This window comes from Mobula hypostoma, chromosome 12 (assembly GCF_963921235.1).
Source record: "Mobula hypostoma chromosome 12, sMobHyp1.1, whole genome shotgun sequence".
Lineage (NCBI taxonomy): Eukaryota > Metazoa > Chordata > Chondrichthyes > Myliobatiformes > Myliobatidae > Mobula > Mobula hypostoma.
Genome location: NC_086108.1, coordinates 92,698,715 through 92,725,488, shown reverse-complemented (window position 1 = coordinate 92,725,488; position 26,774 = coordinate 92,698,715). Strand labels below are relative to the sequence as shown.

At 41.9% G+C, this 26,774-nt stretch overlaps 1 protein-coding gene across 1 annotated transcript in view; it reads right to left on the bottom strand.

Moving 5' to 3' along the window:
• Positions 1-23,026, bottom strand: part of cnn3a (calponin 3, acidic a) — a 71,802-nt gene extending 48,776 nt beyond the window's left edge. Inside the window, exon 1 of the mRNA XM_063064611.1 lies at positions 22,713-23,026. Coding sequence (XP_062920681.1) covers positions 22,713-22,769 — 57 coding nt within the window. The 5' untranslated portion in view covers positions 22,770-23,026. The remainder of the gene's footprint in view (positions 1-22,712) is intronic.
• Positions 23,027-26,774: the final 3,748 nt, after the last annotated feature.

The window sequence follows — 26,774 nt, the reverse complement described above, 5'->3', positions numbered from 1 at the left end:
TCTTCTGTAAATATAATATTTGAGTATTTTCTCTCCTCCACAGCATCAGAAGTGTTTTTACCTGACGATGGTCTCAAATTACAATGGGAAAGTGAGAGGTGGGATAAAGGTGAGCAACTCCATCCCTCAGACACTGCTGATCAACTTCCCTCATTGGGCTTCAACAAAGCATCCCTTTGTCCATCCCCATTGCAGATTTCTGGGTAATAAACATCTTGTATTGTATCCCCATTACTAACAGCTCGAGAATACCAAAGCTCTTCCCAGCATTTCACCACATATGCTTTTCAGATTATTATCAAGTCAGCTCAGAGTTAACAGAGGTGCTTGTCATAAAAGTTGACATAAAGAAAGGATGACATGTTGGGGAAAGAGGAGACATACAGCAGAAAGCCAGATACAGATGATGGAAGATGAGGAACAAGTTGCCAGCAGCTCTGAAAGCTTTAAAGGAGAACATTTAAAAACACAAGACATAGGAGCAAATTAGGCCATTAGGACCATCGAGTCTGTTCGGCAGTCCATGAACACTACCAATGAACCCATGAACACCACCTCACGACCTTTATATTCCCATTTTTGCAACACTCATTTAACTATAATATATACTCAGAGCAATTCACTTCTTTTAAACCATTATTATGTTTTGCAGTCTACTGCTGCCGCAAAGACAACAAATTTCATGACTTCTGCCGGTGACATTAAACCCGATTCTGATTTATTATCCCTCTCAACATCATTCTCCTGCCTTCTCCCCATAACCTTTGACACCCTGACTAATCAAAAACCTATCAACCTCCACTTTAAATATACCCAATGGCTTTAACTCCACAGCCGTTTGTCTCAATGAATTCCACAGATTCATCACCCTCTGGCTAAAGAAATTCCTTCTCATCTCTGTTCTAAGTAATATTATATAAGCTTATTTGAATGCAAATTCTAACAGACGTACCTCAGTCCTATACTTCCTTTACCTCCTGGGTACAATGGAAAATTAATTGTTCTGGAAGTGTTGCTAGAGACAAGGAACTGGAAGTCTATACCTTTCATATTCCCCCTTCCACACAAATTTGTTTTTCTTAAATCACTAAACATGGTATTCCAACTGAGTTACAGACTGAGCAACATCTGTTTAAAGCTCTATAAATACGTACAGTTCTTCAGCATACATAAATGAATTTTGAAATATTTGAAAGACAAATGGGACTTTCTGGGACCTATACTTTAAAAAATATATAGGGAATTTGTTTGCCATCTAATCAATTAATCAAAAAGCAGGAGGTAGAGATTCAGAAAGTTGAAGGAAAAAGATTTAGAAGTATTTTGAAATTGTCAAATTTTGTTTGAACTTTCATTTTTTAAATGGCACTTGAATAAGTAAAGTTCAAAATGACCTTTAATTAAGGTCAGTGATATTTGAAACTATTGAGAGTTGTATAATGGAAGTGTCATGCAGCTCAGTAAAGAATTTGTAATTTACGCTTGCCAGATTTTTGGGTAATAAACGCTTGTACTCTCATCTCAATGACTAATGCCTCTGGAATACGAACATGAACCTTTCCAAGACTATATTTTCCATATGTGACTTCTCACACAGTAGCTTCTTTTATCTTTGACAATAGCCAAAGGACAGAAATGGTACTGGTAACACATCAGATCAACAATGTTAATATTTAAATAGCGGAAATTAAGCAAAAAAGATTTTTTCACATGAGCTCACAATGGAAAAATTTTGTCAGCTTTACCCTGGGAGTTTTGGATTTGGGCCCATTTTATTCCGTCTGTTTTCCCTTTCAGCCGTCTGAGACAAGTGATTTAAAAAAAGCCGACTTTCCTTAACACAATTGTGAAACAAATCAGAACAGTAAACCTCACAGACCCGTGAACTCCAGCAGCTTTTAATTTTACATGATATTTATTAAGAAAAGTTATTCATAAATGTCAGCTTTAGCCCACAAATCTGCAGAGACACATACCAGGTAGACAAAGGTTAGGTACCACAAATCTGTCTGCTTCATTTGAACTATGACTCCCAGGGCATTTGAAGCAGGACATACACTACATTAGAAGAAAGACTGGATGAATTGGGCTTGTACTCGTTGGAATTTAGAAGATTGAGGGGGGATCTGATTGAAACGTATAAGATCCTACAGGGATTCGACAGGCTAGATGCAGGAAGATTGTTCCCGATGTTGGGGAAGTCCAGAACGAGGGGTCACAGTTTGAGGATAGAGGGGAAGCCTTTTAGGACCGAGATTAGGAAAAACTTCTTCACACAGAGAGTGGTGAATCTGTGGAATTCTCTGCCACAGGAAACTGTTGAGGCCAGTTCATTGGCTATATTTAAGAGGGAGTTAGATATGGCCCTTGTGGCTACAGGGGTCAGGGGGTATGGAGGGAAGGCTGGGGCGGGGTTCTGAGTTGGATGATCAGCCATGATCATAATAAATGGCGGTGCAGGCTCGAAGGGCCGAATGGCCTACTCCTGCACCTATTTTCTATGTTTCTATTAGCAAAGGTGGACAGTGCCTAGGGAAGGGGCAAGTCTTTGAGGTTTCTTCTGACTCCACAGTAAACACATGAACAAGTGATAATGGAAGGCCAGTATCTACTACTTAACTTCAGCCATGATGTGGAAATTTATAACACAAAGAAGCCATTCTGCCCATTAAGTTCATTCTAGTCCGGGGGGGGGTGGTTTGAGACAGGTGCTATTTTCTAGATCTTCGTCCTTCTCTTTTCAACAGAATGGTACCTGACAGCAAAAGAATGAGAACTTGTATCTCTATCACTTTTTTAGGTTGTAAACTCCAGGACTCCTACACCAGTCTGGGCAAAAAAAAAAATCCTCCCCATCCAACCATTTGTTTTTTATTGAGGAAAACGAGCTCTTCCTATTCACTTCATCAATTTTATACAACGCAAATCATCCCACAGCCCCTGTTTAATCAATATTTCTTCATAAACAATCTTTTCTATTCCTGGCAAAATACACAAATTTTTCCAGCACAATCCAGGAACACAAGTCAAATGGTCAGAGTACGCTCTACCATCAGTTGCAATTCTAGTGCCTTGTAATGCCTGCCTCATACCACAAGCCTTCAAGGAGTTCAGCACTAATCTACCAAAACCTTAACAATAAAAAAAAACTTAATTCTGTGAAAGCCAAGTCTACATAAATCCACATGGTACTTTTCAATAATGTATTGTCTTCAGCTTATGAAAACATGCAGGAAACTAGGAAACAAATACATGCAATAACATTGTGTTTTATAACCTCAGGAGGTTTCAACGTGGCTTATAGTTCATGTAATACATCTGAATTTAGGAAAGGTGTAGGATTCAGGTTGAAAATATGGAAGTGGCCAAATAATGTGTGATTATTTTTCCATGTGGAATTGATGACGGATAAATATGAAGAAAAATAGAGGAAAAACTCAGTCACTTCACATGATTTTAATGTTTAAATGGAGGCTACAGATCGAAGTGGCAACAAATTTTGGATGCATACCACACAATGCCCCTCAGAAGTTGCTTAGACTGTCTGACTAGCTTTTCACAATCTAGGAGTTGAATCTAAATCCAAAAATCTACAAGCTCATAAAGGAACCCTGCCAGCAACAGTATTGACATGACAGTCCTTCAATCATGCTCCAACATCAAGGCTGATCCACTTTCCTACCAGATTCCTATAGATTCCATTAGAATCTACCGATACTCTCAGCCTTAAATATACTCAGGATTGCTGCAAAATCACTTAAGCTTACTATTTCATTCTACAATCCTGTAACCAGAGCCAGACCCATTACTGCAGGATTCACCAGCCAAAGAAAGCTTCCAATTAGCATCCATCTTAGTAGGCCTCTCCAAAATTCACACTGTGACCACCTCTTCCTTCTAACCTTGACAAGATTTTCAAACCATTCCTTGTAAGACAACATCCCCATCCCAGTTCTCACAGAACAACCAGTGATCAAGCCTGACCTTGGGTACCACCTCTCTGGAGTTCACATGTTCTCCCTACAAATGCATGGCATTCCTCAGGATTCTTCAGTTTCAACCCACATCCCAAAGACATATGGGTTGGGATCTTAATATTTCCACTGTGACTTGCCTCTATTGTTCCTAGTGTGTAGATGGTAGAATCCGAGAGGGGAATGGAAATTAATGGGAACATGGGAAAAATTAAATATGGTTAGTGTAGGATTAAGTGTTGATAATTGGTGCAGACTCTGTGGACTTAAAGGGTTTATTTCCATAATGCACTGAATCAACCCAATCATTTTTTGTTGTACCATTTCCAGGGCTGCCTCTCAGAGTCCAACACTACGTTCACTTTGAGAGAGGTGGAAACAAGTAAGAACGGCCAACGCGGTTCTGGGGAAGTTGTACAGGCCAATCCCCTGTACAGTGGATGCAATGAATTGTAGAAGTGTTGATGAACTCCAACCATACCATCAACTTTAGAGGACAACGGAGATGGGATGCCATCAATGGCCTTTGGTCCATTGTGGAGCCAAGAGCCCAAGTAAATGATATCAAAGGCAACCATATCCTTCTTGGGGTACGAGGAAGGGAACTGCATTCCACATGTGCTCTCACAAAAGTCTTTCCTGTGCTCCATCCCCAAAGTATCAGTAAAATCATCCACCTTCCTACTTACCTGCTAACATGTAGGAAGAATTTCAATTTTTGATAGATTCCCACTTTCTATGAAAATGAATAACTTCAAGTCTCCCAAAAAGATGCACTGTCTGCTCACTGGATGCTAATCTTTCACTTGAGCCATATATAGATCTTTTTAGCTTAAGAATTGAGGCAGCACAGTTCGCACAATGCTTCACAGTACCAGGGATCCGGGTCCAATTCCCACCACTGTCTGCAAGGAGAATGCACGGGCTCTCCCCATGACTGTGTGTGTTACCTCCGGGTGCTCCTGTTTCCTCCCACAGTCCAAAGACGGACCAGTTAGTAGGTTAATTGGTCATTGTAAATTGTCCTGTAATTGGGCTAGGATTAAATCAGGGGATTGCTGGACAGTGTGGCACAAATGGCCGGAAGGTTCCTGATCAAAATGGCAGTCCTTTAGCAATGGCACCAAAAGGTGGCCAACAATTACAAAAGTGCGCAATATAAATATCTTCAGAGAAAAACAATTAAGCTCAACTGATATCCTATTACACGAAATTATATAAAAGTAAATTGCCCTTTGACATAAAGCTGTGTTACACATTGCACTGAGCCAGACTGCTTCCATGCTGCAAGTTTATAAACAAATGCTGCATTCACTATAATGAAATTTAATGCACTTCTAACACCCATCTAATTAACCACATGCCCTTTGAAATGTCACTGAATAAATTATCCACCTTTCAGTTTTGCTAACAGACAATACAGGTTTAAAAATCTAGCACAGAAAGACCATCTCCAGACAGTGTTACCTTTGCAAGTTATGCAGAGGGCTGAAGTAAGTTTTTCCACTCTCAGAGCTCTCCAGACACGCCGTTATAATACATTCGTAGAGGAAAAGTTGGCACACAGCCAAGGCAAAGAGCCTGTTACCAGCTGTCCTGATTAGCAATGGACTAACACACAATTGTTTTTACTTCTGCTGAAGAAGCCATCAATTGTCACAACATTATCATCCATAGCTGCTGCTCATTTGAGGATCAAAAGTTTCAAAATGATAAATTTGGCAAACTGTCTATCAATCAGATAACTGAGGGCAAAAGGAAACTCAACTCATCGTCTCCAAATCCCATACCAGGAAACGCAGATCTGAAGTGCGTAAGAACAATTCCTCAAATCAAAGCTGTAACAAAAAAGCTTTGAGCCGGCAATCAAAGAATAATTAATACTCAATGAGAAGTTACAAATGTGCCACTGCATTTATAACATCCAACATAAACAAGGACAGCACAGTAGTGTAGCAGTTAGCATAATGCTATACCAGCACAGGGTAATCAGGGTTCAACTGCCAGCGCCGTCTGCAAGGAGTCTGTATGTTCTCCCCATTGGTTTCCTCAGCGTGATTCAGTTCACTCCTACGATCCAAAGACAGGCGGATTCTGGTCCTTAAAATGACACTTTTCACTCTATGTTTCAATATTTCAATGTACATGCGACAAATAAAGCCTTTTTTTTAAAAAAAGAAGGGTAATAGATGATGAGAGGTATTGATCGTGTGGATAGTCAGAGGCTTTTCCCCAGGGCTGAAATGGCTAACACGAGAGGGCACAGTTCTAAGGTGCTTGGAAGTAGGTACACAGGAGATGATGTTGTTACGTTTTTTTTTAAAAAACGCAGAGTGGTGAGTGTGTGGAATGGGCTGCCAGCGATGGTGGTGGAGGCGGCTACGAAAGGGTCTTTTAAGAGACTCTTGGACAGGTACATGGAGCTCAGAAAAATAGAGGGCTATGGGTAACCCTAGGTAATTTCTAAGGTAAGGACATGCTCGGTACAGCTTTGTGGGCAGAAGGGCTTGTATTGTGCTACATACATCAAAGTTGCTGGTGAACGCAGCAGGCCAGGCAGCATCTGTAGGAAGAGGTACAGTCGACGTTACGGGCCGAGACCCTTCGTCAGGACTAACTGAAGGAAGAGTGAGTAAGGGATTTGAAAGTTGGAGGGGGAGGGGGAGATCCAAAATGATAGGAGAAGACAGGAGGGGGAGGGATAGAGTCGAGAGCTGGTCAGGTGATAGGCAAAAGGGGATACGAGAGGATCATGGGACAGGAGGTCCGGGAAGAAAGACAAGGGGGGGGGTGACCCAGAGGATGGGCAAGAGGTATATTCAGAGGGACAGAGGGAGAAAAAGGAGAGTGAGAGTAAGAATGTGTGCATAAAAATGAGTAACAGATGGGGTACGAGGGGGAGGTGGGGCCTTAGCGGAAGTTAGAGAAGTCGATGTTCATGCCATCAGGTTGGAGGCTACCCAGACGGAATATAAGGTATTGTTCCTCCAATCTGAGTGTGGCTTCATCTTTACAGTAGAGGAGGCCGTGGATAGACATGTCAGAATGAGAATGGGATGTGGAATTAAAATGTGTGGCCACTGGGAGATCCTGCTTTCTCTGGCGGACAGAGCGTAGATGTTCAGCAAAGCGGTCTCCCAGTCTGCGTCGGGTCTCGCCAATATATAAAAGGCCACATCACCTTATATTCTGTCTGGGTAGCCTCCAACCTGATGGCATGAACATCGACTTCTCTAACTTCCGCTAAGGCCCCACCTCCCCCTCGTACCCCATCTGTTACTCATTTTTATGCACACATTCTTTCTCTCACTCTCCTTTTTCTCCCTCTGTCCCTCTGAATATACCTCTTGCCCATCCTCTGGGTCACCCCCCCCCCTTGTCTTTCTTCCCGGACCTCCTGTCCCATGATGCTCTCGTATCCCCTTTTGCCTATCACCTGCCCAGCTCTTGGCTCTATCCCTCCCCCTCCTGTCTTCTCCTATCATTTTGGGTCTCCCCCTCCAACTTTCAAATCCCTTACTCACTCTTCCTTCAGTTAGTCCTGACGAAGGGTCTCGGCCTGAAACGTCGACTGCACCTCTTCCTAGAGATGCTGCCTGGCCTGCTGCGTTCACCAGCAACGTTGATGTGTGTTGCTTGAATTTCCAGCATCTGCAGAATTCCTGTTGTTTGTATTGTGCTGTAGGTTTTCTATGTTTCTACGGGAGGGTTAGATAGATGTTGGAGTAGGCTAAAGGGTCAGCACAACATTGCGGGGCCTGTGCTGTTCTATGTTTGAGAAATCCGAATGTGGACATGCGAGTGCAACAGCAAAATCCTAACAGTGGAACCAAATTATTTTAGACCATAAGATATAGGAGTAGAATTAGGCCATTTGACCCATCTAGACTACTCCATCATTTCATCATGGCAGAATTTTGTCAATATTTCTACAAAATAACACAACTTATAAAGGAAGCCGAGCATAGTTGATCTCAAAGACATAACATAAGCTGAGTATCAAAGGTAAACAGAACTGAAAGAGGCAAAGGTAGGGTGGAAAGCCCGAATTTTGTTTTGTCCCCACACCCTCCACCTGGGGGCTGGGTACCAAAAGCAGGTGGTCAGAAAGGAGAAGCTTTAAAGGAGATCTGAGGGAATTTTTTGATATAAATATAGGATGTTAACTGGAATACACTCAGAGGAGGTGATGTATTTAGGTATAATGACGTTTAAATCGTACTTAGGCAGTAACTTGAGTAGTCAACACAAAGGAGGGCAAGGGATCTAATTTAGGCAAACAGAATTGGTGTAAGCGGTCAAAAGGGTTGGCGTGGGCACGATGGGCTGAAGGACACGGTTCTGTGCAATTATTTTGCTGAGTTAAATGTATACCAGCTGTGCAATTTCAATGCAGAGAGAACCAAACTGACAGGTGAGACTGAAGGACAAACTGTGCTCTTTAGTGTTGAATTCAATAAATACTAGTTCTAATCAATCAATGCTATTGTTGTAAATTTGCACTGTCATGGTACATAAAATTTAAAAAAATCATTCACTGCTCAGCTCATTCTCAAACTGATGTCAAAACCTCCACTTCAGAAACATAACAGGCACTCCCAGATGACCTGACTTACAAAAAACTGACGACATATAAATTCTCCCATACATTTTAAAAGAATTTCAATGTAGCAATAGTAGCAACAGAGCCAGAGTAATACAGTGATGGAAACAGAACCTTCGGTCCAGAGCAACAGGCTACTCAAGGAGCACATCCAAGTTAACCTCATCTGAATAAACCAGGGATTTCCAACCTTTTTTATGCCATGGACCAATACCATTAAGGGATCATGGACCCCCATATTGCAGACCCTTGCTCAAATCTTTTCCTCTCCAAGTTTTTTTTTAGATGTTATTGTACCTGCCTCAATTACGTTCTCTGGTAGATCATTCTATACACCCCGCCCTTGGCATGAAGAAGTTGACCCTTGGGTCTCTTTTAAATCTTTCTCCCCTCACCTTAAACCTATACCTTCAAGTTTTTTGATAGGATGTTACACAAAGCCAAATTCTGTTTTCATCTTTCCTGCAATTGTTTGAGGGCCATGCTTTTACTGCATTACCTCAAAAAAACAATCAAAATACAGACGGGAGAAAATAATCTGGTGTGCAAATTAAAAGTTTCAAGGTGTTTGGCCTGTAGAAAATGACCGAGGAAAGCAGAGATTAAGAGAGCAAATCTAAAATTTGGTCAAAATAACACACTCAGAACAAGTTTCTTTAAAAGTGCGAGTATATTTTGGAAAAAAATGAGGCCTCAAAAGAGCACATTTTCAATAATTGTGAAATTTATTGAATACTCAAATATGTTTAAAGCACTCCACAATCGTCAACAATACAAGCTACTCAACATGCCATTTTATATTGTTCTTTACAGCCGTGTCCAAGCTATTGTGTTCTTGATCTGATTCTGGCATCCAACTCAAAACAACTGGTAATGGAAAAATTCAGGAACCCCCACAGACACACAGGAACTGTAGGAAAAGGAAAATAAGTGGAAGAGCCAAATTCAAATTTATACATATCATAATTCTAAGCTAGGATTAAATGTGACTATTTGGAAACCTGTAATATGAAGCCAAATCCTAATTTTGCAGCTATATATGTATAGCTGTATACGTAACATCAAGTAGAGAAAGACAAATTTGAATATAATCCTTTATGGTAATTTCTGTCATGGCTTTAGCTTATGAAGTCAGACATGGACTTTAAAGGAAATACAAATAAGAGCATTCAAACCAATGCCAACATAGCCTTGTATTTATGAAACATCTTACACAGCCTCAGGTGCCTGAAAACAAACTGTCAGCCGAAGTACATTCTGGAATGTGGTCAGCAATATGATGCAAGAAACCCTGCAGCTAAATTGCAATCAGAGAGAGCAAGCAATGAGTTTGGTGACACTGACGGAAGGATCGATATTGGCCAGGGCACTAGGGATGCCAACCTAGTATTCTGTGAAATAACACAACACCACAAGTGTGGTTTAGGAGAAATAAAATCTTCTCCAAAAAGATTACCCTTAAGGCTCATGAACTTATAAAATATCATGGACACAAATACAAGTATGTAAACCCTCTTGATCCAAATGACTGGCTGGATATTGATTCCCCCCCCCCCATTCCATCTTTTAAAGAGGAAAACCTCATTTTCCTTCAGATTCTCCTCCATCCCACAACAGCACAAGGATCTTGAAGAAAGATTTCCAGACATTCACTTCAGTCTTCACCACAATTAGTTGGCCTAAAATTTGTGACCAATCCACGACTTGGCAGAGTCAGCACATTCAACGCAGAGAGAATACCACTGGCATGTGCAGTGTCTGAAAGCTGGTCTCACCTGGCAAAAGTGTCAGACTGTCACAAGAGGAAGATAAAGAACTGAATGGATAAGTCTTCCGGGAATTTTGCAGATGCCTGGTCGGAAAATACAGATGAGTCGTGATTGTACACGCACACACTGGCTGCTCTTTTAGAGACAGAAATGGAATTAGGCCAGTGCAGTCCTACACAGAAGAAATAAATCACATAAAGGAAAATGACCACTAACCATAATTATGGCTGGGATCACAGGAAGAATTCCAACTGTTAATGTTGGTAAAAGGCAGCCACACATTCTGAGGAAATCATAAAATTATATCAGAATCTTGGGAAAGCGGCTGAGGAAAAATATAAAATGCACCCAGTAAGTGCCTTCATCATGGTAATTTCTCTTCTATGGAAACATCCCAAATGGCATCTGACTGTTCCCTCGTGAGAGTGTGTCCCAACAGGACGTGCAGCACCACCAGTTTTTTGGAATACTTCACAAAGGGACACAAACACAGAAGTTATACTGAGTCAAAATGGCAAAGTACCAACAAAAGGTTCTTGGTGCAGCATTATTGTTTGCTCTGTTCTCCATTAGCCGAGAAAATCATGCTCATGCTTAAGGAATGGACACCAATCGGCTTGCATACTCCAAATTTTGACCTTATAACATGGCCACCATTAGAATAAGTGCCACTCTCTGATTTCCCCCCTCCCTCCCGATTATGAAAGGGCCTTAGCAAATCAGAATTCATGAAAGCATGCATTCTAGATTTAGAAGAAAGAAAATCAGTGAGCAGTCTGTTTTCCATTGCGAAATTTACCTTTGATGCCAACAGACGTTGAGTTAAATCCTGCAACTTCAACAAATGGTTCATTCTGTTCTTTCAATTCTCTTTAATATATCAACTGCATAGGAGGCCACAAATTTCTTCAAATAAAGCCAGGCTGATACATCAAACAATCCAAAAAAACAACCTCAAAGCAGAAAGCTGATCTCCATCCCATGAATACCAGCACCACTTACTTGGTTCAAATATAAAGCTCCAGCTCACAGCTCCTCTGGAATATTGAAACACTCTCCGCAGATCTACTCATTACATCTATTACAATTATTCTACTCTTAACAACAAGACAAAATTTAGATTTATTGTTTTACCTTGTGTTAGGGCATATTCTGGACTTGAGGTGTGTAGCAAATATTAGCTTCAGCAGTGAACTTTAGCTACCAATGCTCTGACCTGAATGTGGACTGTAGATTAAATTTAAAATGCAGCCTTGGACAACAGATTCCAGCCTTCTCCATCCCACCCTCCCCCCACCTTCTCTATAGGGCCTCTGCCCCTTCCCTCTTCAGTCCTGACGAAGGGTTCCAGCCTGAAACGTGGAAACGTTGACTGATTGTTTCCACGGATGCTGCCCGAGCTGCTGAGTTCCTCCAGCGTGTTGTGAGTGTTACTTTGACCCCAGCATCTGCAGAGTATTTTGTGTTATAGATTCCTGGAGCTTGGAACAGCAGTTAATTGAAAGACCAGACAATGTTGAATAAAAAGAAATTTTGAGGGAATGGAGCATGGGTGCAAAGGAGGTATGAACATTATATGTAATTCATAAGAAGAATTGCATATAATGTAAATATAGAATCATCCTTTGATCTTTAGCATAGAAAATGTCATGCAATATTGGGACGAACAGCTCTCTTCCTTCAGTGTCTCATTTTGTTCAATAAAAGTCACAGTATACCAACCAGCTGTGTCTCTCCAGTGACCTCGTTCACACTGCAACAGCTTGTGCTACCTCAATGCACTGTGTACTGATTTGATCTTTACAAGACAACCCTTTCACTGCATCTTGGTACATGTGACAATAATAAACCAATACTCACAATAGAAGAGGATAGAGGTTTGAAACACAACAGACTGCAGATGCTGAAATCTGTAGCCAAAACAAATAGCTGGGGGAACTCAGCAGGTCAAGGGGCACCACTTGAGGTAAAGAACTCTTCAGGTTGAGGCACTCCGTGAGGACCGAGAGCAGAGAGGGGATATAAAGAGAAGGAGAGAAACTGGGCCGATAAATGGGCTGAGGGGTGGTATGGGGTAATGGGCAGAAGAAGCCAGGTGGGGAGGAGGAAAGAGGTGATGTAGAGAGAGACAAGATGAATGATCAGGTAACAACTGGAGCATAAAGAGTAGTAGCAAACTGGTAAGATAATAATGGGAACCATGTAAGGGAGAGGTGAAGGGCAGAAGGAACCAGATGAGGGATGTGGTACATTGGGTGAAGTATGTGGGAGGTAGTGGATGGTACCTGAAAGTGGAGAGGATGGGAATATGGTAAAGGGAAAAACAAAATCAGGTGACCAGAGGTGGAATGAGAGGATGCAAGGATTACCTGATACTGGGAAATTCAGTGTTCATACTACCAGGTTGCAGACAACCCAGGCAGAAAATGAGATGTTCTAGCTTGCATCAGGCCTCATCCAAACAGCAGAGAAGGCCGAGGATGGATAGATCAATGTGGGAATGGGAAGAGGAGTTGAAATTATCGGCAACTGGGAGCTCAGCAGGGCCAGGAGCACACATGCTCTGCAAACTGGTCACCTGGTCTGCACTGTACACATTAGGTGAGGTTGGACAAGATGCATGTGAATTTTTGCTTCGCTAGGAGGGACTGTTTCAGGCCCTGGAGAGTGGTGAGGAGGAAGTGTCATAGCCACAGGGAAAAGTGCCAAGAGGTCAGAAAGGGTGCACTAGAGAGTCACAGAGAGCAGTCTTTGCGAAAGATGTAAATGGGTGAAGGAATCTCATTCCAGCTGGCAGAAACGATGAAGGCTGATGGGCTAAATGATGAAGCTGGTAGGGTAAAAGTTGCAGATGAGGAGAACTAAGCAACTTGGATTTCCAGCATCTGCAGATTTTCTCTTGTTTGAGATTAGGATAACTATCTGTTCTGTTTGGATGGAGGGACTGAGAGCTGAAGTCAGGAGGAAATGCGAGCAGAGGTTCACCGACCACAGTAAAGTGAAGCCCTGTTTGCTGAAAAAGGACATTTCAGATGTCATCTTCAGAACAGATGGGGTGTAAATGGAGAAACTGGGAGGAAGGTATGGGAGCAGCTGTAGTCTGGGTAGTTATGGGATTTCAGGGGAGAATTATAGTAAATGTCACTGGATAGTTTGTCTCTAGAAGGACATAGATTCAGAAACGGAAGACAAGCAGCAGAAACACTCCCAGTGAATTTGAGGACAAGGTGGATGCTAGTGGTGAAGGTGATAGAGTTCCACACAGTTGCAAAAAAGGAGTACAAATGTCAAAGGAAAGGAAAAAGTTGGGAAATGGTACAAGATTTGAAACAGAGACTGTTTCACGGAGTCAATGAAAAGACAGGCTTCACTGGGGCCCATGGGTACACCTTGGCAGGAACTGAGGAATAAAAGAAAAGTTATTCAGAGCAAGAACAAGGTCAGTCATGCAAATGAGTACAGTGGGGTGGGGAGGGGAGAACTGGCTGGATCCACTAGGTGCATAAAACTTTGTGGGGAACTGTAAAGAAATGTACAGAAGTGATACAGTGGTGGGGTTTGATGTCAGCCATTAGGCTTGAGAGGACTAATGATCTAGTTCTGCTATTTCATGTTCTTAACTTCTACTCATTGACATTTCTCTTGGCAAGTGGTGCTAACATAGCAATATGTTGCATAAATCGTTAATTCTATTGGTTTCATTACTCACTTAAATGCATTTATTTTTTTTTTAAAGACTTGAGCTTCTTCTTTAAAGCTATCTCCTTGGCCTGGTTAAAGCATTTTCTCCTGACGTACCAATGTCTTTTAAATGGACGTCAGAAATTCAAGAGAGTAGTGTTTCTCAGCAACATCTGGTATGCCATATGTTACCTCTCTAGTCTGCTGATGACAGAATCCATTGTAAGTTCCACATTTCTCCCCCACTTCCTTCACAGGTCCGTACAAACCCCTGTACATTGACAGAATTTTAACATTCCTATCACCAACAAAATGCTGGAGGAAATCAGCATGCCAGGCAGCATCCATGGAAGAGGGTAAACAGCCGATATTTGGGGCCAACACCCTTCATCAGGGTCCTTCATCAGATGGTGCCTGACCTGCTGAGTTCCTTCAGCATTTTGTGTGTGTTACTTGGATTTCCAGCATCTACAGATTTTCTTTTGTTTGTGATTCCTATCATTAAGTTGTGTTTAAAACGTTTTATTCTGGATTTCAAAAGCTCTCATTAGCATTGCAATATCAAAGCATCAAAGTTTTGCTTAAAGATGCAGCAGGAAGACAACATGTTGTCCTATAGACAAACAACAGCCCGAGCACACAACTCATATCATTCACCTCTCCCAGTAAAACAGATTGTTATTTTACAATGAATTAATCAAAGCAGGCACCCTGAGACAGAACAAATTCCTTTATCACCAATGGCATACTCGTACTCCATTCGGAGATTAAATGAAATGCCAGAAGTGGACATAGTTCCATCCAGGCTTGACAAGAAGCTCAGAGACCTTGGCCTTGACCCTGCCTTGTGCAGCTGGATCCTGGACTTCCTGTCAGATCACCAGCACGTTGTAAGAGCGGGCTCCCTCACCTCCAACCCTCTGACTTTCAATACAGGAGCCCCTCAGGACTGCGTACTGTCCCCTCCTTTACTCCCTGTACACCCATGACTGAATCACCACCCACGGCTCTAATCTGCTAATTAAATTTGCCGACAATACTACATTGATTGGCTTTATCTCAAACATTAATGAAGTAGCCTACAGGAAAGAAGTCATCTCTCTGACACAGTGGTGTCAAGAAAACAACGTCTCTCTCCTCTCAATATCGCAAAAACAAAGGAGCTAGTTGTGGATTACAGGAGGAATGGAGACAGGCTAACCCCTATAGACATCAATGGATCTGGGATTCAGAGGGTAAACAGCTTCAAGTTCTTTGGTATCCACATCACCGAGGACCTCACATGGTCTGTACGCACCAGCTGTGTGGTGAAAAAGGCACAACAGCACCTCTTTCACTTCAGACAATTGAGAAAGTTTGGTATGGGCCCCCAAATCCTAAGAACTTCCTACAGGGGCACAATTGAGAATATCCTGACTGGCTGCATCACTGCCTGGTATGGAAACTGCACTTCCCTTAATTTTAGGACTCTGCAGAGAGTGGTGCAGACAACACAGTGTATCTGCAGTTGTGAACTTCCCATGATTCAGGACATCTACAAGGACAGGTGTGTAAAAAGGGCCTATAGGATCATTGAGGACCCAAGCCATCCCAACCACAATCTATTCCAGTTGCTACCATCCAGGAAGCGGTACCGCAGCATAAAAGCCAGGAAAAGGCTCTGGGACAGCTTCTTCACCAGGCCATCAGACTGATGAACTCATGCTGACTTGAGTATATTCTATTTTACATTGACTGTTCTATTTATTATAAATTACTATGTTTGCACATTTAGATGGAGACATAACATAAAGATTTTTACTCCATGTAGGTGAAGGATGTAAGAAATAAAGTCAATTCAATTCAATGTTGTAAACCAATGGGTCAGAGTCAAAAGATTCTGAATAAAAATCACATGTCCTACTTTTCTAGAAAAGCGTGTCTGAAAAACAGCCAGTGAAAGAGAAAGCAACATCCAAACAGTTTTTAAGTTTGTTCATAGAATAGTGCCACAACTGTTCTTCCAATGATCACTGCATCTGAGAATTTAGTCAATTGTTGATTTGCTAGCTGCATTTCAGAGATTTAAAGCACACATCAAATGGAATGGGAAGGTGATTTGTAATTAGCATTGTAACCGAGTCTTTAGACATTGGTCAGACCACACTTGAACTATAGTTTTGGGTCTCTTATCTCAGAAAAGATGTGCTAGCATCAGAGAGGGTCCAGAGGACATTTGCGAGAATGAATCTGGGAATGAAAGGGTTAAGAGGAGCATTTGATGGCTCTAGGCCTGTACTCACTGGAGATCAGGAGAATGAAGAGAGATCTCTTTGAGACCTACCATACTGAAAGGCCTAAATGGACTGGACATGGAGAGGACGCTTCCTTTAATAGGGGAGTTATGGACCAGAGGGCATGGCCTAAGAATGGAAGGACATCATTTTAGAACAAAGATGATGAATTTCTTTAGCCAAAAGGAGATGAATCTGTGGAATTCATTGCCACAGACAGCTGTAGAGGCCAAGTTAAAGCAGAGGTTGACAAGCTCTTAATTAGCAAGGACATTAAAGGTTATAGGGAGAAAACAGGAGAATGTGATTGAGAGAGATAAGAGGGCCAAGTGGCCTAATTCTGCTCCTTTGTTTTATGGTCTAACTACAAAACTTGGAAAACTGGGCAATGTCTTTTGGATGCACTAGACTGACTTATAACACACACAGTGTATCTAAGTTCTACCATCATCCTCTGATCCATTCTTTCATGGAGGTAGATGCCCAAAAAAAATGATAAATCAAAATAGCAACAGTGACAATACGGTGCTTTTCATAAAATTTTGCTCTGAGCATCTGCTTTTTGTTCTCCAGAGAAGTAACTTGTACACCTTGAAGTATCATTTGAATTTTGACATTTTAGGAGCAGAGAAGTATTAAAATGGGATACCACATAATGTGTGTTGGCATAGGAATTAAATACTCTCAACTGACAATCAGAACTGAAGATGCTGGAAATACACAAGAAAAAAAATTGCTCAGTAGGTAAGGCAATATCGGAGCAGGGAGAAACTCTTCACCAGGTTAGTACCCTTCATCACACCTGGAAAATTGAGAACAATTTTAAGTTGCAGAGAAGGGAAAAGGAATGAAGAAAACAGGAGGGGATTTCTGTGACGACTAATGTGATGCATAGTCATTCAGTCCTGAAAAGGGGTTGTGGCCTGATATAACAACTTGTTTATTCATTTCCATAGATGCTGCCTGACCTACTGAGTTCCTCCAGCATTTTGCGTGTACTGCATCCAGTTAAAGAATAGAAAAGGACAGCTAGATTTTTAAACCTACAAATGCAAGAGAGAGAGTACAGCAATTGCTAAAAGACTGAACAGAAGTGGAAGCTTTCAGACCAAGCAGCATCAGTGGACACACACAAAATTGGCTCCTAGCTTTGCAAACCCAGACAAATAAGAGTGCTGTTCCTCCACTTCACATTTGGCTTCACCTGAAGTGTAGGAGGCCAAAGACAGCATTAGAGTGGAGTGGGACAGAGCAGTAAAGTGACAAGCACTTGAATGTTCAAGTCCCCCTTGAAGAAATGGGAGTGCCCTTCAGAGTAGTCACCCAACCTGCACATAGTTTCTCCTACAACTAAATATATTTTGTAAGCAACTGGTGTCGTACACTAGACAAACATCTTTGCCGAATAGTTAGAAGTGCATGGCTAAAACGTCAACCATTCAGACTGTCTTTTCTAAAACCATGAATGGTTGAATACATCAGAATTAGATAGTTTGCTTGGAGTTGTATTTGCTCTTCACAACACCTGGCCATTAGGAGGATACTTCATCACAAGAGATCCCTACTGACAAATACAGAACACTCTTAAGAATTACAATTAACAATCAAACTGAGTGGCACTGATTTCTACAGGTGCTGGAAACCTAGAGCAAAAAGCAAAATCTGGAGGAACTAAGCAAGCCAGACAGCATCAACAGAAAGGAATAAACAGTGAAGGTTTCAGACCAAGACTCTCAATCTTAGATGCTACTTGACCCACTGAGTCACTGAGATCCCCCAGGATTGTGTGTTTAGGGCTGAAATATTAAATGTGGTTTTCCTTTACAATGCATCCTCACTTCACATTTTACAGTACGAGGGGGAATCTCTTTGCAAACCGAGCGCATATTGAAAGGCCTAAATCGAGTAGATGCTTCCTGTAGTGGGGGAGTTATGGGCCAGAGGGCATGGCCTCCGAATGGAAGGACAGCCTTTAAGACAAAGATGAGAGATTTTTTTTTAGCCAAACGGTGATGAATCCGTGGAGTTCATTGCCGCAGATGGCTTTGGAGGCCAAGTCATTTACCACAGCTGTCTGTAAGGAGTTCGAACGTTCTCTCCAACAGTGGGTTTCATCCAACATTCCAAAGACGTACTGGTTGGTGGGTTAATTAATCACTGCAAGTTGTCCCATAATTCGGCTAGGTTTGAACTGGGGCCCGGAGGTGGCGCAACTTGTAGGGCCAGAAGGGCCTATTCCGCACTGTATCACAATAAATAAATAAAAATGCTAACTGAAGTGCTTTCCAAAGTAGAGTCGGTCTTAATTAGTCAGAGTTGATGTACCCCCATAACCACACTCTGCTTTTGTACCACACCCTCTACCTCCTTCCCGTACTCCAGATAATTATTTGAAATATAGTGCATTACAGATTCCTATGCTTGATGTCTCAACATACCAATAGAAAGATGTGAATGGGTGACAATTTCAATGATTTTTTGAAAGACAAACTCTAAAATTGCAAATCAGCCATCTGAGATTTAATTAAAAGTCAAAGTCAAGTTTATTGGCATCTGCACCAGTAAATGTATGCACAGGTGCAATGAAAAACGTGCAGGCAACAGCATCACAGGCACATTGCACCATAAAAATAGGCTTAAACATGAGAAACAAATTATACACCTTGTTTTACAACAGAACAAAACAAAAACCCATTTTAGATTCATCTTTTGGTGCTTCATTGCTAAAAGAACAAAATACTTAACAGGAAACTGGAAATTTAAAAGATTTTCTTTCCTGAAGTTCATTGAGGTCTCTCACATACTCCTACCTTCAATAAGTTATGAAATAGCAGGTATCAGCAAAAGAAAGCTGCTGTTATGAACAAGTGCATTGTTCAGTGTAATTTAATTCTAGTACACGGTAATTACTAAGCTTGTTAATGAGATCAAACCCAACACTCCCACTACTTCCAGCCTACCTAGACATTACATTAAGATATCAAACACAAGAGATTCTGCAAATCCAAAGTAACACACACAAAATGCTGGAGGAACTCAGATCAGGCAACATCTATGGAGAGAAATAAAGCGCCAATGATTCGAGCCAAGACCCTTCATCATGATAAAGGAGTTTGTGTGGACATTAACATTTTCATTTCTAAAAAGCATGATGAATACTCATACATTTGAAATTATGTGTGGATACCAGCACACACCCAAAGAAAAGCAAAAGTTTAATCAAGGTTTAGATCAGCACAGTCACAACAGAAACTTGGACCTTACTATTTTCTTTGGAGTAGTAAGTTTAATTTTGTCTCAATCTACAACCAAACCAGCTTTTATTAAAAGTGTAAGGACAAATAACTTTAGAATGTACATTTAACAACTGACATGTCTACCTAGAAATAAGAGAGGATTCTATACCAGTTGCATGAACTCAACAGTAACCTTGACCACATATACTCAGCGACCACACTTTATTCGGTACAGGAGGAACCTATAGAAGTACCTTTGTGGTCTTTGTGCTGCCGTAGCCCCTTTACAAGATTCCACATATTGTGAGCTCAGAGATGCTCTTCTGCACACCACTGTTGTAACACATTGTTATTTGAGTTATTGTCAGCATGAACCTGTCTGGCCAGTCTCCTCTGACCTTTCTCATTAACAAGGTGTTTTCACCCACAGAACTGCCACTCACTGGATGTTTTTCTTTGTTTATTTTTGCACCATTCTCACTAAATTCTAAAGACCTTTGTGAGTGAAAATCCCAGATCAGCAGTTTCTGAGATATTCTGTCTAGCACCAACTATCCGGTCAAAATCACATTTCTTCCACATTCTGATGTCTAGTCTGAACAACAACTGTATCTTTTGACCATGTGTGCATGCTTTTATGCATGGAGTTGCTGCCACATGATTTGCTGATTAAATACTTGCATTGATGAGCAGGTGTGCAGGTATACCTAATAACGTGGCCACTGAGTGTAATTGAGAGCTTTGCAAAGTATCACAGCCTCAAAAATCTAATCCTTCAAAACATGTATTCTGTCCTGTCAAGGAATTAACATTTTTAAAATCACAATAAAATAAAATAGTAGAAGGAATACCAATCCCATGCAAAAACAGCTGAGTTGGAATTATGGAAACCCAGGTGACTCATTAGAAGCCAGACTATACGAATAATTTTGTACCAATTTCACAGTCACTCTGAATCTTTGAACAAATTTTAGTTTTCTTTGGTATGGGATTGGAGTAGCAGTACAAAGTGGAAAACACTCTACTTCATTAAAAAAAAATTCCAAAATACCTTAACTGGGTAATACACATCAACATCCCTGCCCAGCTGAATAGGCTACAAATTCTTGTTAGATCCCTTTATGGTTTTATGCTAATGTGCCATTTTCAGTACTGTACCCTAAACTGCCCAAGTTTCTCTCCCACCCTGTACATGGATTGGCCTATCCTTGCACAGCATTCCTTTACTACCACTGATCCTGATGAGTCACTTAGAAACCAAAATGCAGGATACAACCTCAAAAACGACCAACTGAATTGAAAAGCAAAATACCGCATTCAATGTGAAAGTAAAATTATACTTCTAAGTTTTCAGTTAAAACTGGTTTCAAATTCTTATAAAAGCAATAAAGTTAATGCATGTTTTTTAAAAGGTATTATCAATAAGGCCACCATGCCCTGAATATTAACACCTCAGCTGGATAACGACATTCTTATGTTTTTCTTGTTAACTCAAAGGAAGAAGCCACTCAAAACTGAGATTCTTGCTATGAAGTGTTTGTTAAGGTACCTTCCTCAAATTTGTTCCTTCATTCCAGGTCAAAAACAGAACAAGATACCTAAAGTAATGCGCATTCAAAAGACTTGTAACTTTTTAAAAATGCATACAATGTCACAAGTCATTGCAAGTTTAAAAGACAACGGTTCTGCAATATAGTTATGACAGAGTGTTTGAAATGGAATTGGCTTGGTAGGGCAAACACAATTGCTGAAAAGTATATCTTGGGAAAATGCTCGATACCTTCAAATCTTGTCGCTAATCAAATGAGGCTACTCTGTGATGCAAGGATCATGCAACTAACATAAAGAGCTGGTTCCTAAGATTCTGGCTTTTTTTTTGGCGAGTATTTCTTTATCTTTGACTCCGCCAGGACATAAATATAACTGCTAGAAAGCGTTACAAAACATACATGTGGTGCAATCAGCCACATCGATTGTAAATGGAGATCAAATTTTTTTAAAATAAAAATCAAAGGTATTGCTAAAGGGCCAGACCAGAAATATTGACTGATTTTCTCATTAAACGCTGGCTGACCGGATTTTTCCCCAGTTGCTACTCCAGTTTTTAGAAATAGCCTCTGCACGAGGTACAGTACATGAAAAACGTGAGTCTTTACACAATTCTTATAAATTAGGGAAGCAGCAGGGCGACCAATCAATACCGCTCCGGTCCTGTCTTAAGTTAAATGAACATGTCTTGCTGGGAAGTATGAACTGGTAGGGAGAAATCCGGCAGTCTTGCAATTCAAGAGTAATATCTAGGCGTTAAAGAGTAAACATCTGGGATATTCTTTATTTGCTGGCTTGTTTTTTTTTCCATTCGTCTATTATAAACGTACTTAGAAAATTCTTTGAAGCAATGAAACTTGCAACTCCAACTACGCAGGGTAGTTAACGCATGGCACAATAAAATCAATGTACATCTCCAGGTCTATCTAAACCAGACATAATTATTACATCAGTTATTTCAAATACAAACTCCTGGCAAACAAAAACAGGATCGGCGCATTTTATCTATCTGCATTAACTTCTGGGTGGCGAATAAAAGCCACGAATTGCATAGGAGAAACTTCAATAAAAGTGTTGACGTATGGTCTCGACCGGTAAGTGCTTGCAGAATCGAACAAGGGCGAATTCCACCAACAACTTTAAATCAAAACTCTTCATTCAAATCGCACTATTCGTCAACGGCGCAGAAGAGCTCTCCCTTAACCATCCCCCCTCCTCTCAATTCCTTCCTCTGGGATACTGCTGAATAAGGAAAAAAAATAAGGAAAATGCGTCGAACAATTCGGTCTCCCTTCCCCAAGGAATTCGCTCCGACATCAAAGCACCCAAGCCCCTTCAGACAATAGAGCTGGAAATGAGGCGACCCTGAAAAGTGCCTCCGCCCATGAACTCGTAGCGTTAATTCAGCATTTTAACATCAACACACAGCAATCATTTAAAAAAATATATACAGGAGGGGGAAAAAGCGCCGATACCATCGTTATCTTTCTCACGCAAACCAGTTCGAACAATTCTTCCCACGCCACGCATGAAGCTCACTTCATGAAACCTTCACCCCTAAACCCAAGACAAAAGAAATAAAGGAAACTTAAATTTACTACCATGTTTCTTTTGCAGGTTGAGTTTACCTTGTTTCGTACTTCGGCGGTCAGACCGTACGCGGGACCTCTGTTAAAGTGAGCCATTGTGTGTTGCGGGTGAGTGTCGCGGAAGAAAGTGGCTTCAGGTCTGAATGGGCTGGTCGAAAAGCCGACGGGCGCTGGAGCTTCGCGAAGGTGGGCAGCCGGTGGAGTGAAGCCCAGGTCGAGGTCTTTGCGTGGGACGGCGACGGACCCGAGGCAGTCAGTCGGACTTGCGAGATTCCAAGCTGCAGCCTCTGCCGAGCGAAGCTGGAGACGAGATGCGGCTCGGCTTTCACAGCGCTCACAATGCGAGCCCGGCTCACACAGATCCGCCTGCGCGATTGGCCGAGCGGCCGGTCCAATCGGCTTCGCAGCCTTTGTTTCACCCGCTGGAAGCCCCCCCCCCGCCCGCCCACCGAGCCTCTGCGCTGGGAGGGGCGCCGGGGTACATTGGAGGAGGGCTGCTGGGTTTTAGAAGGAGCAGGATCTGGGCAGTGGGCAACATGCAAAGAGAGGACTGTGACTGGCTGGCCAGCAACTTCCCTCTCTCCTACCCACCCCCCCCCCCGTAGTTTGACAGCCCCATGGGAACGAAAGAAGCCAAGTCCCCCTCCCAGGCGCTCCGAGATGGTGACAGGAATACCCAGCCCCCTCTGGAAAGAGAATGGGAAATATTTTCTTTGTTTCCCCTTGAAAATCAGGATATCCCAGGAGGGAAAGAAAGTTCATTGTCAGAGGATCTTATTTCCGATGCATCTTCGCATTGCTTTCGCGGCTTGCCAACACTTTAGAACAAGCCTCCTCAGTTCCATGCGTTTAAATGTCACTGTTTCTAATATTCCCAAATTAAACAAAAATTTCCATTGAAGAATACGCTTAGGAATCTGAATCGGAAATTAATATGCTGAAAATAGATTGCTGAACTCTGTGAGTGTGGTGTGGAAGTTAGGGAGTATTACTGTACAGAAGCAGACTATTAACTATGAACCTCCAACTTTTCTGCCACATTTCCATCAATTCTCAGCTCACATCAGTATATTATTCCCCTTTTCTTATGTTCTTACTTCATTAAATAACCTCCTTTGCACAACTTCATCGAAAACCTTCTGGAAATCAGAATACACCACCTCTACTGTAGATACCATAGTGTCATGGAGTCATATAATCATAGCAAAGTACAGCAACAGGCCCTTCAGCCCATATAGTCTGTGCCAAACCATTTAAACTGCCTAATCCTATCAACCTGAATTGGGACCATAGCCCTCCATACCCATACTCTTCATGTAACTATCCAAACTGCTCTTAAAATCAAGCTCGCCTGCATCACTTATGTTGGTAGCTTGTTCCAAACTCTTACAACCCCCTGAGTCAAGAAGTTTCCCTTCATGATCCTCTTAAACTTTTCACCTTTCACCCTTAATCCATGACCTCTGGTTGTAGTCTCACTCAACCTTAGTGGAAAAAGCCTACTTGCACTTATCCTATCTATACCCCTCATAATTGTTTATGCCTTTATCAAATACCCTCTCAGTCTTCCATGTTCCAAGGAATAAAGTCCTAACCTATTCAACCTTTCCCTATAACTCAGATCCTCCAGACCCGGCAACAACCTTGAAAATTTTCTCTGTACTCTTTCAACCTTATTTATATCTTTCCTGTAGGTGGGTGACCAAAACTGCACAAAATATTCTAAATTAGGCTTCACCAACTTTTAATACATTACATCGCTTTTCAACATAACATCCCATCCTCTGTACTCAATACTTTGATTTTTGAAGGCTAATGCATTAGAAGCTTTCTTTACAACCCTGTCTACCTGTGACACTACTTTCAATGAATTATGGACCTGTATGCTCAGATGCCTTTGTTTAACTGTAATACTCAGTGCCCTACCCTTCACTGTGTAAGGAATACTCTGGTTGGTCCTACTGAAGTGTGACACGTTGTAACATTTAATAAATGTTTGGAAGGGTAGGGCTATGATCCAGATGCAGGTACGCTGGATTAAGCAGAAGATCAGGGAGGCACAGATGAGAAGGGCTGGAGGGTCTGCTGGTCTGCTGGTCTGCTGGTCTGCTGGAGTGATCTATGACTCTTTAGCTCTTCCCTTCATAAATCAATATTAACTGAGAGGAAACACATTATTCTTTTCATTATTACATAATTATAGATTCCAACATTATCCCTACCAGATATTTGGATCTGAAAGGGTCAGAACTGGGTCTTCCACCTCCAACTCCTCTTCAGCTCTAAAGGGATGTCCTGCACCTGGCACTGGGCTTTCGACAGAGTGATATGGAAGATCATCAACCTGAGAAGCCTCTCTGCCGATAAATCTAACCCGTTGAACATTTCTAGTACTTCCTGTTTATATGTCTGACTTCCAGTAAGTGCACTTTTCAATTAGTGCCCTGCCAAGCAGCACGTCAGTTTGTCAGCGCTGCACCAGGTTGGTCATGGCTAGAAACAACACCCGTCTCAGGAAGGACCTGGACCCACTGCAATTTGCCTTTCACCACACTAGGTCGACAGCAGACACGATCTCAATGACTCTCCACCTGGCATTGAATTACCTTGACAATCCAAGTACCTAAGTCAGGATGCTGTTCATTGACGTTTTATACCATCATTCCAACAGTCCTGATTGAAAAGCTACAGAACCTAGGCCTCTGGACCTCCCTCTACAACTGGATTCTTGACTTCTTAACCAGAAGACCACAATCTATGCGGGTCAGAAATAACATGTCCACCATTTAACACTGGTGCTCTACAGGGATGTGTTCTTAGCCCACTGCTCTACTCTCTCTATACCATGACTGTGTGGCTAGGCATAGCCCAATTGCCATCTATAAAATTGCTAATCATACAGCCATTGTTAGCAGAATTTCAGATGGTGTTGAAAGGTGTGCAGGAGCAAGATATACCAGTTAGTTGAGTGGTGTCGCAGCAACAATCTTGCACTCAACGTCACCAAGACTAAAGAGCTAATTGTGAACTTCAGAAAGGGCATGATGAGGGAACACACACCAGTCCTCATAGAGGGATCAGAAGTGGGGAGAGTGAGCAGTTCCAAGTTCCTGGGTGTCAATATCTCTGAGGACCTAATCTGGAAGCAACAGATTGATGCAGCTATAAGGAAGGCAAATCAGTGGCTATATTTCATTAGGATTTTGAGGAGATTTGGTTTGTGAACTAAAACACTTGAACACTTCTCCTAATGTACCATGGAGAGCATTCTGACTGGCTTCATCACTGTCTGGTATGTGGGGGTGGGAGGGCTACTGCGCAAGATTGAAGTAAGTTATATAAAGTTATAAAACTAGTCGGCTCCATCATGGGTACTAGCCTTCATAGTATCCAAGACACCTTCAAGGAGTGGTGCCTCAGGAAGGCAGCATCCAACATTTAGGAGTCCCACCACCCAGGACATGCCCTTTTCTCATTGTTACCATCAGAAAGCAGGTTCAGAAGCACAAAGACACACACTCAGCAATTTAGGAACAGCTTCTTTCCCCCTGCCATCTGGTTTATAAATGGACGTTGAAACCATGAAGACTACATCTCTCACAAAATACTGGAGAAACTCAGCAGGCTCGACAGCATCTATGGAAAAAGAGTAGAGTCAATGTTTCAGGCCAAGACCCTTCAGCAGGACTGAGAAAAAAAGATGAGGTGTAGTGGGGTTGGGGGTTGAGAAACACAAGGTGATAGGTGAAACCGGGAGGGGGAGGGGTGAAGTAAAGAGCTGGGAAGTTGATTGGTGAAAGAGATACAGGGCTGGAGAAGTCAGGAGTCTGATAGGAGAGGACAGAAGGCCATGGAAGAAAGAAAAGAGGGGAGGAGCACCAGAGGGAGGCGATGGGCAGGCAAAGAGATGAGGTGAGTGAAGGAAATGGGGATGGGGACTGGTGGAGGGGGGTGGGGCCATTAAAGGAAGTTCAAGAAATCGATGTTCATGCCATCAGTTTGGAGGCTACATAGACGGAATATAAGCTGTTGTTCCTCCAACCTGAGTGTGGCCTTGTCATGACAGTGGAGGAGGCAATGGATAGACATATTGGAATGGTA